The 13,503-nt window shown below is 35.6% G+C and overlaps 1 protein-coding gene across 1 annotated transcript in view; it reads right to left on the reverse strand.

Annotated features, from left to right (window-relative positions):
- Nucleotides 1-10,900, reverse strand: part of LOC100722601 (olfactory receptor 2G3-like) — a 95,208-nt gene extending 84,308 nt beyond the window's left edge. Inside the window, exon 1 of the mRNA XM_003464619.3 lies at nt 9,954-10,900. Within this exon, the coding sequence (XP_003464667.3) occupies nt 9,954-10,900 (947 nt within the window). The remainder of the gene's footprint in view (nt 1-9,953) is intronic.
- Nucleotides 10,901-13,503: the final 2,603 nt, after the last annotated feature.

Consider the following 13,503-nt stretch of genomic DNA (forward strand, 5'->3'; position numbering starts at 1 on the left):
GTACTGCAATAAATCTTTTTCTTTAGCCTTTATCCCTCTTGCTTTAAAGCTTTACTTAAACCTGACACAAAGCATCACTTAATGCCTGACCCAGGCTGGAAAAAAGGAGAAAGGATTGCCGTCCACTTACCGTGACTCAAGCGGCGCAGCAGGCTCCCGCATAGTGTTGGTCACAAAACTCTTAGTTTACTTCTTACGCATGCGTCTCAGGACTGCTCCTTCATTGAGCCCTTCGTGCCAGGAACCCCACAATGGGCATCACTTGACCTAGCCCGTGGGTCAATCTGGATCCATAGGGCAGTTTCCTGGAAAAGGAATGGGGATTAACACAGACAGGGCTGGAGACAGAGAGACGGAGACAAGTCGAGAAAATCCAATCAAGCCTCACTTATTAATAAAGTGGTTGCTGCTTTTATAAGTCAGGGGCAGGCTGGTGGGACAGGAAGAGGCTGTGGGATGATCTCTGATGGGTCTTTGTCACATCTGTGTATGTGACATAAGTAGGAGAGGATTATGGTTAATGTAGGCAGGCGCATTATGTGCCCATAGGAGGGAGAGACGGGGAGACAGCAGTGAGGCGGTTGCACTGCTCCCTACACCATATTAGTCTTATTGCTCTATTTAGTTTGACCTTATTTTGTTCCAGTCTGTCTGCTTATATTAGATTTGAGGACACAGACAGTTACCCCAAAAATAACAGGATATACCATGGTAGCTATCCTTAATTCCCTACTAACTTAAACTGAAGTCTTGTATTACTTACATTGTCTTACTATGACTGATCTTATTTGAATCTGGTTTGCTAGACTGCTGTTTTGTCTTGACTGATTTTATTCAAATTTGGTATGTTTGACAGTATTGAGTAGAGGAAACCACTCTGAAGATGACAAGATGTAAATAAGATGTCCATTCTGCTTGGATTATTAACTGCTTTTGAAGTCCTACAATGTCTCCAATTTTGTGTTTTTATTAAGATTGCTATGTAATGCTATGTTCAATTATATTATGTCTGATGATGTAGACAATTCTATTGAAAATAACAAGAGAAAGCATAGTAACTACTGTAGATCACCTAATATTGTGGTTTTATATGTCTTTTTCATTTCATGTTTTTCTAGGAGTTTGTGTTGTCTTGTTTTGATCTGTTTTCCCCTATAATACAGAAAGGACAAGTATATATGTAGAGATGCACACATGTGGAGAATCTCTAAACAGCTTCTTGGAACAGATTATATAATGCATGATATAATGAACAGATACTCTGAAGAAGAAGAGACACTAAGATACCCGGTGCTAATTCTATAGCATTACAATATAAAATCTAGCGATACTATTATTCACTGTTCAGAGTGATATTAGTCTAGTCTTTTATGTTTAATTTCAACATACATAAAGATATGGACAGCTACTTTGAAGAGAATGAGAGACATTATGGCAGCCATTGCTGACTTCCCTAATGTCAGGTCTTGAAGACCTAAAAAAGACTTCATCACCTTGGTCTGACTAGATTAGTACAATAATGTTCATTATGTATTCACTGTGTGTTAAGATGGGGACAACTATTTGGAAGAAAACAAGAGACAATATGATAGACAGTGAAGATCTCTAGTGGACTTGCTTTGAAATTCGTGTTTCTTAAAGTTGTTTCCTTGTGATCTGTTTTATTCTGCTTAATCTTACCCTCTTTAAAATAAAATTAAAAAAGTTGTAGGATTAGATTAATTTTGCATGACTCTGGTAATTTGAGTAAGGTTTTGAAGATAACTATGCAAAACAACAAAATTTGTTATATTCCTACCACCTTGTTTCGAAAGCCTACACTGTTATTGTTTGGGCTCTTAGTTACAGTTACTTATTTGTTGTTTTGTTTTTCCCTCTAATACAGAAAAGATATATGTACATGTATAGGTTTATATATGCTTAGGAGTACATGTAAAGGCACCAGAAGTACACCTAAAGAATTGATTTTATTATGTGTGATAGTACGAAAAACTACACTGAAGAAAATAAGACATCACATTAGCCATTGATGATTTCCTATCACTTCGTTTGGAAGTCCAATAATGCTTTTATTCTTGGTTTTGATTGATTTTAGTCTGTTTTCAGTTATTTGATTTCTACCAGTATGAAGGTATAGACAGCTATTTTCAAGAAACAAGAGACACTAAGATAGCCTTTATTGATTTCCTAATGCCTGGTCTTGAAAGCTCTAAGGCTCTCATTCTTGAGATTTGATTGTTTTTAGATAATTTTGATTTATATTAACTTATTGTTTGTGAAGGTATGGACAACTGTTTTTAAGAAAACAAGAGACATTATGGTAGTCACTGTTGACTTCTGTTGTCTTGTTCTGAAATCTTGTGTGATTTGCATTGTTTTATTGTGTTCTAATTTGTTCTGTATTGTTTTGTTTTATTCTGTTTAACATACATTTTTTTTTGAAAATGGAAAGATAAGGTATTTGCATGAAAACAACCAATATAGAACATATATGAGTGCGAACTCACTCTACAGATGATATTCAAGAACATTCTTAACAGACAGAATAAATTGGACACAGCTAAAGACAAAAAAGAGAAGAATAAGACCAATAGATAAACAGCAACAAAAATATCTGGAAAATAAAAGGATACATCAACAAATAAATATGGCAATGATAGTAAATCAATAGACCTCAGCAATATCTCTCAATGTTAATAGCTTCAGTTCTCCAATTAAAAGATATAGAGTGTAGATTGAAAGAAGAAACAAAATACTGCAATCTGTTGCACTCATCTAACTCAAAAATATTAAAAGACTAAAAAGTAAAGGCTAAAAAATATTTCATGCACTAAGCCCCCCAAAACAAACAGAGGTATCAATTCTTTTTTTAAAGAGAAAAGAAAACACAGAAAATAAAAACAAACAAAACAAAACAAAAGAGACAAACATAAAACAGCTACAATAGCAAAAAACACAAAACCATAACTAGGTAGGCTTTCAAAAACAGATGATAAGAATTTAACAATGGTTGTTATATTACATATTGTAATCTTCAAAAGAACTGCTTATATTCTGAAATATAGACATGCAAAATAATCAAATCACGAGTATTAACTATTTTCTAAGAACTAATAGAATTAGTAATATAATCATCATATTTACCAATGTTATCTCTTCTTGTTGAAATTTCCCTTAACTAGTATGCCGTGACTTTCTTCTATAATGGGTAGTAATTCTAATATCACATTGATAAAGCTCCAGTTAAAATTGATTAGAAGAAACAAAGAAGATCACTATTTACTAGTTAAAGAAACAATCCAACAAGAAGAGATAATATTGATAAATATATATGCACTGAATACTGGAGTACCTATCTTTATAAAGCAAAATTTACCATAATCAAAAGATCAAATATATAGTAACACAATCATAGTAGAGAATTTTTAACTGGCTACTTTTGCAAAGAGAGATCAACTAAACATAAAACCAATAAAGAAATTTCAGAGATGCACCACATCACTGAAAATATTCCCCAGATTTCTGTTTGTCTATAAACTCTCCATACTTGGGGGAGAGTTGTATCCTACTTTACTGGGCTACTCTCCCATCAGGCAGCATTTCACATTAACCTCCCAGTGATTCTCTGTGCTGGGTTTCACTGATTCTGGGCTCTGGATAACACTGTAATTAGTTAAAGGAGACTTTTATAGAGATTTTTGGACATAATCTCTTGAGTCTGATATTAGAAGCTTTACTAAGGATTCTTCTGGGTAAGAAAGCCCAGCAAAGCTGGGGCAGATCAGCCCAGGTGCAACTTTTACATGGTGTTATGGTTGAAACATTGTGTCAGTTTGAGAAGTCTAGAAACTTAGTAACTTAGCAGTTTTACATCCTGGAATGTGGAGGATATGTCTTTACTCCTCCAGGATGTTGTTCACTGTGTCAGCTTGAGAAGTTTAAAAGTTTAATTAAGTGCCTTAGCAGGGGGCCAGGGTGCTCGCTTTGCAAACATCACGAGATTGTGCAAAAGCAGAATAAGATGGTGTGGGTGTTACACCCACCCAAGGGCCAGTAGACTACATACAATAAAAGGGAAAAAGAGGCTTTCTCCTCTTTTTCTGCCCTTTTTGTTTCTGCCACCTTGAAGCCTTGCCCCTGTGCCATGCCACCCTGTTTTGGAGCAAGCTGATTAGGGACTGAAGTCTCCACAACTGCCAGCACAATCAACCTTTTTGTCTTTAATTTGAGTTGTCAGTTATTTTGTGTTAGCAATGAGAAAAAAAAAATAACCAAGACACACAGGAAAGCATTTTAATGGACATTTTAGAAATGTCTTTTAATAGGTTTACAGAGAAACAATTTACATAATTTGGTATATGAACATTTTCAGAAACATCATCTAAAAATTCTGTATGATGAATTTCATTGATTATAATATGTATTAAAGAGTTACCCTTTTAGGAGAACTCACATTAGTAGAAAAGACACATTATTCTCTTTATATTAATGTTTAAAAGGCAAGAAATAAGTTATAATGTACACAGTAACAACTGATATAATCATTTTTATGAACCTTATTGGAAAATTTGATATAGTTATATTTATATGATTATTAAGAAGTAATCAGTAAACAATACTGATATTGAAAATGTAAGCTAATATTTGCCTGCCAAAATTTGATGGTAAGTATTTACCTCCACAGGTATCTGAAGTACTTGTATTTCAGATACCCATGGAGACACAGTGGGATAATTAGAGGCAGATTTCTCTGAATAAACCCAGCTTTCATAAGAAGCTGTTTATTCATTCACCACAAGTGAGAAAATTTCCTCCTCACTTCATCTCATCAATTTTCTTTCTTCCAGTTCTGGAATTCAGCATCTTCTAATGAGTTAATTTCCAAACAATGCTTATTTCCTTTGATAATGAAATAATAAAATCAAGAAAAAGTAGAAGTATTCTATTAAACATGATTTAACAATTTTTAATTAATTTTGATTTCAAAATATGAGGAATAATGTATGGCTTTTCTCAAATTTGTTTGAATATGGTTAGATAATATTTATTTTATTTTATTTTTTTAATCTTTTTTATCGGTACCAGGGATCGAACTCACGACTGCCTGCTTGCAAAGCAGGCGCTTATGCCGCTGAGCTAAATCCCCAGCCCCCTAGATAGTATTTTTAAGACCTATCAAAAATTATCAGAAGACAATTGTGTTAAATGCATAACTTATTTTGCTGAAATCATCACTTAGTACATGACACATTTTTGCATGAGCATTTGATGAAGATTTTAAGAGTATGCAGTAAGATCATTAGACAAATCATTCAGTTGCCTATTTAAAAATATACAAAGAAGGTGTCCTATAGCACTCATTTTTTTTTCACTGTTCTGATTACTGAATGGGAATAAAAGAACCCATGGTCACTCTGGAAGGAAGTGATCTAATGAAATGTACTTTCTGGTGTAATGAGGAACACAGAGAATCCAGAAGATTCCACCATGAGGAAAGGGCTGAGTCTGGGAACCATATTGCTTCCAAAAGATTTATGTTTCCTTTTCCTCAACAAGAGGGAAATCATAGTACCATTCCCATCAAGTATTTAAAAGAGAATTTATTATAATTCATAAACCAAAAATTGAATAGTGAAATAATTTGTTGTAGTTAATTATGGATTGGAGTCAGTGTGACTTTGTATTCTACAAGTCAGTAGATTTTGTGCTTTCCAATGGAAAGTGTGTAGAGAAACAGACTGAGAATGGGAAGATGTACAAAGACACATTTTTGTAAACAAAGGTAGTTAGTTGTTAGAACAAAAACAAAACACATGAATTGAAATCATGTTTTAAAAATGCTGATAAGGATAAGGATGTTAAGTAGAAAATTATGTTAATGTAACTGACTTACATTGACACTTAGATATTACTGATAAAAGTAAAAGAATTCCCCTTCCTGCAACTTTATCAAAATTTCTACTTCACCTCTATAAAACATGAAAGGGTCTTATTGACAATTTGTTTTTTAATTTTTCTCCATTGATTCTTCTGATAATGACTAATTTTAATTCCCAAGAGATTGAACTATTTTACATTTTAAAAAATCCTACAAACACATCTAATTCCCTTTCTCTGTGTAGATTAACTCCTAAGTGAAAGCTAAGTGATCCTGAAAACTAGGACACAAAATAGACTCTCAGAACTTTATTTATGAAATTTTCCATTTAGAAACCTAGAAAGTTATTTCAGTTAACTAATTCAAAGGGAAGAAATTTCACCGAGACCTGCAGGAAAAGAGCAAGATATGATTTTTGAATTATCACACTTTTAAAATCTTGGTGGTTGTGTGGTTGAGAGAGACAGTTACAGATTATGATTTTTAACCAACTTATTGATCTTGCTGGTAACAAGTTGATTTGTATATGAAATACTAACTGTAAAATCATAGCCATAAAATCAAGAAGATAAGCTGCGACAGCCCGAGTACATGGCAGACAGATAACAGCAGCTACGGAGGCTCTCTGAAAGACTCGGCTCAGAATTCAGGAATGGTGCGGAGTAAGGAGACATAAGCAGGTGGAGATATGCTCTGCTGACCCAGGAACGAACTGGGCTGAGAGAAACCAACTTGGAATGCAGTCCTGGTGCTAGAACAGGAACAGAGGGGCCTCAGTGTGGAGGCTGGAGCCCACGCCATTGGAAGCCACGATTTGGGTTTCCTGCCACGCGGCGGCTGCGTCTACATGCGTTCGGCAGGGAGAGAGATGCACGGAAGCTCTGAGAATGGGAATCGGTGAATGGAGTCGAAAACAGGATGGGCGGGGAGCTGTGCACTGACTTGTGGTGAGGTGAGTGAGAGAAACTGACACTCTACTACAGTTTGACTCCAGCAGAGGACATTCTGGGACTGGGCAGACTTGCGGGAGCGGGGCGCTGCAGCGACTCCAGCCACATATCCCCCTCTCAAGCGGGATTGGTGAGAAGTGTCTAGCCTATGTGACGCTGCTGGTGGAGACCCAGTGGGCTAGCTCAACCCAGATCCCAGAGCCTGAGAGTGGCCTGGAAGGGCAGGCCCTGCATAGGCTGCCTGGTCCATAACTCCCTGGTGCACTGCAGTGGGTGGGAACACCTAGCCGGTGCAATTTGATCAGGCTGTGGCTGACAGGGAGGGAAGCTGGGCCTCCTATATAAGCTTGCATATATAAGGAACAAAGAATATGGGAATAGGCAGCAACAAGAAAGGCTCCTCGGCCCCTAATCCTGAGAAACAGGTAATAGCAGACACCACACCAATAGACATAAAGCGCCATCTAGAGAGCCTCATAGATGAGTTCAGGAATGAAGTTATTAATGATCTGAAGCTAGAAGTAAGCAGAATAGTTAGAGAAATGCTAAGCACCACCCAAGAGAGAACAGATGGTGGAATGGAAGAACAGAAAAAGAGGTGAGAATTGTTTGATGGAGAAAATAGAGAAAGCATAGAATACGTGAAGCAGGTTCAAAGAGACTACCAGGAAACTAAAAACTCTATTGAAAACTGGCATAACAGCTTGAAAGAAACTAAGGACAAACTATCTGAACTGGAGGGCAGATTTGTAATATGGGAGAATGAAATGAAAAACTTCTTAAAGGTAACAAAGAAACAAACAGCAATAATACAAAGACAAGAAGGTGATAAGAGGATCAATAACTTAAGAATTAAGAACATAAAAGAAGTAGGGACACAAACAAATGAACTACAAAAGCCACTCACAGAAATAATCCAGGAGAATTTTCCTAATTTAGCAAAAGGTAAAGATACTCAGATGTATGAGGCATACAGGACCCCAGCCACCTACAACCCAAACAGAGCAACACCCAGGCATATAATAATAAAAATTCCAGAAATTCAATACAAGAACAGAATATTAAAAGCTGTCAGAGACAAGAAACAGACCACTTACAAGGGAGCACCCATCAGAATTACAGCAGATTTCTCTGCACAAACCATCAAATCACGAAGAACGTGGGGGGAAATAATTCAAGCTTTGAAAGATAATAATCTCCAGCCAAGATTGATATATTCTGTACAACTGTCCCTGGAAATTGATGGAAAAACAAGATGCTTCCAGGATAAAGAGGAACTGGGGGAATTTGCAACCACCAATTCAACTCTACAGAGAGTATTTCAGGATATTCTAAAAAAAGAAAAATACAAAGAATCCAGAAATAGTGGCAGGGAGGCCACAATGAATGGAGCAGAGAACAAAATGAAGAAGACAAACTGACAACTAATGACAGAAAAAGAGCTCAACAGAAATGAGGCAGAGAAGATTGGATGATAGGAACAGCTATTTTGGAGAAAATGACGTCTTAATAGGTAATACTGATTTAGTATCATCTTGTTTTGAAGTCTCATCAAGCTTTTGTTCTTCTGTCTCCATTGGTCTAAACAGGTTGTATCTTATTGGATTTTATTATGTATGATAGTATAAGCAAAAACTTTTAAAGACAAGGAGATTATACAGAAACCATTGTTCATTTTCTATTAGTTGATTCTAAATACCCTGTAATGCTGTCATTCTCTCAAAAGGTTTTACATTGTTTTGATATATTAATGCTACAGTATACGAAGTTGTACTCAAGGATTTCAAGGAAAGAGACAATATGGTAACTACTTTTATGTCAGGATTATCTGGTGGTGAAACACTGTTCTGCTTAAATGGTTATGTTTTGATCTGTGCTGTTTTGCTGTTATGCCCTCTTTTATCTCAATCTCCACTCCATTATTTACTTTTTTATTTTTAGCCTTTTAATTAAGGGAAAAATAAATAAAAATAGCAGGATATATTATAGTAACTCACTTTGACTTTCCATTATCTTGATTTAAAGCCCTGTATTACTCTCACCATCTTGTTTTTGACTGATGTCCCCCTATTCTGTTTTCCTTGATAGTATCAGGTTCAAAAGTTTAGGCAACAGCTGTGAAGATAGTGAGATTCATTATGACGCCCATTCTCGCTGACTTTTATCTACTTTTGAAGACCTACAATGTCTCCAATGTTTTGGTTTTGTCGGTTTTGTTCTTTACTGTTTTGTTCAATTTTATTATAACTGATGATATAGGTAATCCTATTAGAGATAGCGGGAGACATTATGGTAACCATTATTGATCACCTTGTATTATGCTTTTACATTATCTATTATGTCCACCCTTTTGATTTGATTGACTCTGTTCTGTTATGTCACATTTGGTTCTACTCCCTTCCAAAAAAGTAATAAGAACTGTGGGAGTAACGAAACCCAAAATGTGTAATTGTCATTGTACAAAAGAGAGGAAAAGAAAGTGCTCTAAATGATATAACTGCATGTATATTTAAGTGTATAAGATAGAAAATGATATCACTGAGTTTTGTTGGATCATTGAACAGAACTGTTTGCAGTATCACTGTTGGAATGTCCACTTTACAAGCTTTAATTTTGTGACTTGAACAATTATTTCTGAGATGACAATATGTAATACATTAACTAGTGACTTCCTACTGTTTATTTTTTTCTGTAAATCTGTATAACTTGTACCCTTTTTCTGCTTTTTTTTCTCCTTAAATAAAATTTTTTAAAAAAGAGGATAAGCTGCAGTATAAATTATTTGTATTCATCCAGAACAACACAACTATACCGAGTTTCACTTTATTTCTGGTTTGACAGGCTGAGACATCAATAAGCATTTATTGATTGCTTGTGCTTTAGATTTCTCTACATGAGCAAAAAGCAATGGGACAGCATCACTTTCACTCACACTATCTGTAGACAAGCAGAGGTTAGCTTTCATACTTGAAACAATACCCAACAAAACTTAGCAATATGGTACAAAAACAGATATTTAAGTGGGATGCTGACAATTTTGGAAGTGGTTAAATGAAGAGACAGTTTCAGAAATGAAAACCTTTAGAGCCACATATGGACATGCATGCAGTAAAAAGAGTATTTACCTTTGTTCTGTTCTCTGATGGTACAATGAGACAAGGAGCTTCTTCATGGCCCCTTTCATATCCTTATTTCTCAAAGTGTAGATAAAAGGATTAAGCATGGGAGTCACCAAACTGTAGAACAAGGACATGAATTTGTCCTTGTCCTGGGAGTTAATGTTAGAGGGCTGTGTATACATGATAATTACTGGCCCATAAAAGAGAAACACAACAATGACATGGGCACCACATGTGTTAAAGGCCTTCTTCTTTCCCTCTGAGGACTGAATCCTAAGCACAGAAGCTACAATAAACCCATAGGAAACAAGAATAAGTGACAAAGGAACCAGGGAATAGAATGTCCCCACGATGGAAAGCATAATCAAATTGAATGTAGTGTCTACACAGGACATCTTGATCATTACAGGAACCTCACAGAGGAAGTTGTCCACCTTGTTGTTACCACAAAGTGGCAGCTGGATGGTGAGCGATGACTGCAGCAAAGAGTTGGCCAAACCACTGAGCCATGCCATGGCCACTAGGAGGACACAGAGGTGCTGATGCATGATAGCAGGATACCTCAGTGGCTTGCAGATCGCAATGTAACGATCCAGAGACATCACAGCTAGAAGGATGCACTCTGTGGCCCCCAGGAAGTGAAATATGTAGAACTGGGTCACACAGCCACCATAGGTGATGGACTTGTCTGGTCCCCAAAGGTTCAGCAGAAGCTGAGGGATGGTGGTTGTGGTGAAACACAGATCCAAGAAGGAGAGGTTGGAAAGAAAGAAGTACATAGGGCTGTCAAGGTGAGGATTCAGCCTGCACACCACAATAATTGTGAAGTTGCCCACTAGTGTGCAAATGTAAGCAATGAGAGCCACTGTGAAGAGGGGTCTTTCTAGCCAAGGGTGGCTGGAAAAACCCAGCAGAATGAAGACTTTTGGAGCACTGGTATTGTCTAGAGTCATGATTAATATTAGTTCTTTAGAAAAAGTTCAAGTTATACTGAAGAAGCATACATTAATATTGCAAATTTCTAAGTCAACCTATCAAGTTACATAAAATAAAGTGAGTTATGAAGGTATTTTCACTGTAGTGTGTAATTCTACAGAAATGATTTGATATTTGCAGGTATAAAATACAAACATTACTTTTGTAGTATCTTTCAAAGAAAAACTAATGTAAAAATTTTATCCCAAAATGCAAATATAGCAACTTTTTACAGAATAATGAGTAGATAAATGGAAACTCATAAGTTGATTTTACATTAAAGAATAAAATAGATGAGTCAATTATTCTAAAGAGTGCCCAAGAAGTACCCATGCTGACTCACCACAGTCTGTGTCATCCATCCTCTGGCTCCCATCACATTTGGGGTGGGGGGTAATGAGTTGATTTAAATGAATTCAGAACTCCATGAGCTCCCCATTGATTATTCTGATTTGCAACAAAAAAACCACACATTGGTACTTCTTCAATCCAGTCCATGAATCCTAGAGTGACTTTTGCCAGTTTAAAGTTTTGTTCTAAAAGAAAACATAAAGGTTTCAAAAATGATCATTGAAATACATAGTAGAGGTTTAAAAAAATAAGACAGGGATTGATTGTAAAGCTTAGGAAGAAAGGGCCATGAAAGGCATTCGTCCTTATCAGAACAGTATAAAATGTATATTTGTACTTTCCATTTTGTAAGTTGTGCTGTGCATTTAGTAGTTCTACTATTTTATCAATTTCTTTCATCTATTTCCATTACTAGTGTGAGTATATGTGTACTTGTGTGATCTAGGTAATGGTAAAGTTTTTAAAACACCTCTGAAAAAACACAGGCTCAATATCAGAAAGCCAGAACCAGCCTAATGTGAACTGTTAAAGTATTTGTGGTGTAGGTGCATCCTCAGTATGCAGAAGATCCCTTGTTGAACTTGCTGTGACAAAGTATGACTACGTTCTCACAAGTGCAACACTTTATGCTGGGCTGCATATGTTCATGAAATACAGAGCCGGGTTTGAGTTTAGTTCTGTTACATACTTTTTCCTCCAGTTATCTGTCTCAGAAGGACTAGACAGTCTTTCTTCCATGTCCTTAAATTACTCAAATGCTGGCTTGAATATAATAATGCCTTTACGATTTTTATGGCAGTTCACATTTATTTCGTATAACTGTCCACTAGTGAAAACAATACTCTTAGATTATTTTCAACACATTTCAATGTTGTAAATTGTTATTAAAAGGCCTTAATTTATTAATACCACATATTTCCTAATATATAACTTTGCATTAAGATATCATAACATTCAGGAACTTCTGCAAAGATTAAATCAATTGGATTAGATCAATTAAATCATTGGACCCAGATAAAACACTTACCTGAACCAATCTTGAGCTAGGTAGGGCACATTTCTTTAAGCTCAGCACTCTGAGAGGCTGAGGAAAGAGAATTACAAATTTGAGCCCATCTTGGGAAATTTAGTGCCTTAGAAACCATATCTCAAAATTTAAAAACAAAAAGTACAGCAAGAAGCAAACAAACAGAAAGTTATGCCAGGATACAATTCAGTGAAAAGTCCCTGGGTTCAATTCCCTATACACACACAAAAAAAATCAGTGTTGGTATTTTTAGTATGATTGTTTTTTCTTGTAAAAAGGAATTTTGATTTTTTCCTCTTCAGCAGAATTCAATGTTACTTGGGGATAAGGATTGAAACCCTCTTTGCATTCATGGATTTTGATCTTATATCATATATAGGTACTTAATAGTGGTTGGTTTATTTGATTCAAAGGATCCTAAAATATTAACATCTGCACACCTGTTTTACTCTAAAATAATACTTAAGGAAGCTTCATACTTTCTTATAAAACTGGAGAAGTTTTTCTTAAAAAGATCATAATTCTCAGTGGACATTTATTGGCAAGAGACACTATAGAAGTTTCCTGTGGGTATATGTCTCTCTAACAATCTTTCTCTAATAAAATGAAATAAACATTAGGACCTGTTGTGGAAAATGCATTCAGGATTAAAATCTCCTGGAAAATTTATTCTTCCTTAACATTTGTCTTGGATAACTGTAGAAAAACTAAGACAATTATTTTTGTGTCAAGATCCAATTGTCTTATGTTTTGTTTTTATTAATATTGTTATGTACTGCTATATTCAATTATACTATGCCTGATGACATAGACAATTCTACTGAAGATAACAAGAGAAAACACAGTAACCATTGTAGAACACCTTGTACTGTGGTTTTAGATGACATTTTTGTTCCATGTGTTTATAGGAATATGTTTTGTTTTTGTCTTGCTTTGTTTTATTTCTCCCTCTAATATAAAAAGGATAGAAATACATGTAGAGACTCATGCATATGTAGAATCTCTAAACAGTTTATGAGAACTGATCTTATAATGCATGATGAAATGAACAACTACTTTGAAGAAAAAGAGACACTACCGTACCCAGTGCTGATCCCATAGTGTCATGATGTGAAGACCAGCAATACTATTATTCTCTGTTCAGAATGATTTTAGCCTGCTTTGGTTTGTTTAATCTTAACATACATGAAGATATGGATAACT

The sequence above is a fragment of the Cavia porcellus genome, unplaced genomic scaffold (genome assembly GCF_034190915.1).
Source record: "Cavia porcellus strain 051 isolate PalLab524CR breed Dunkin Hartley unplaced genomic scaffold, mCavPor4.1 scaffold_29, whole genome shotgun sequence".
Lineage (NCBI taxonomy): Eukaryota > Metazoa > Chordata > Mammalia > Rodentia > Caviidae > Cavia > Cavia porcellus.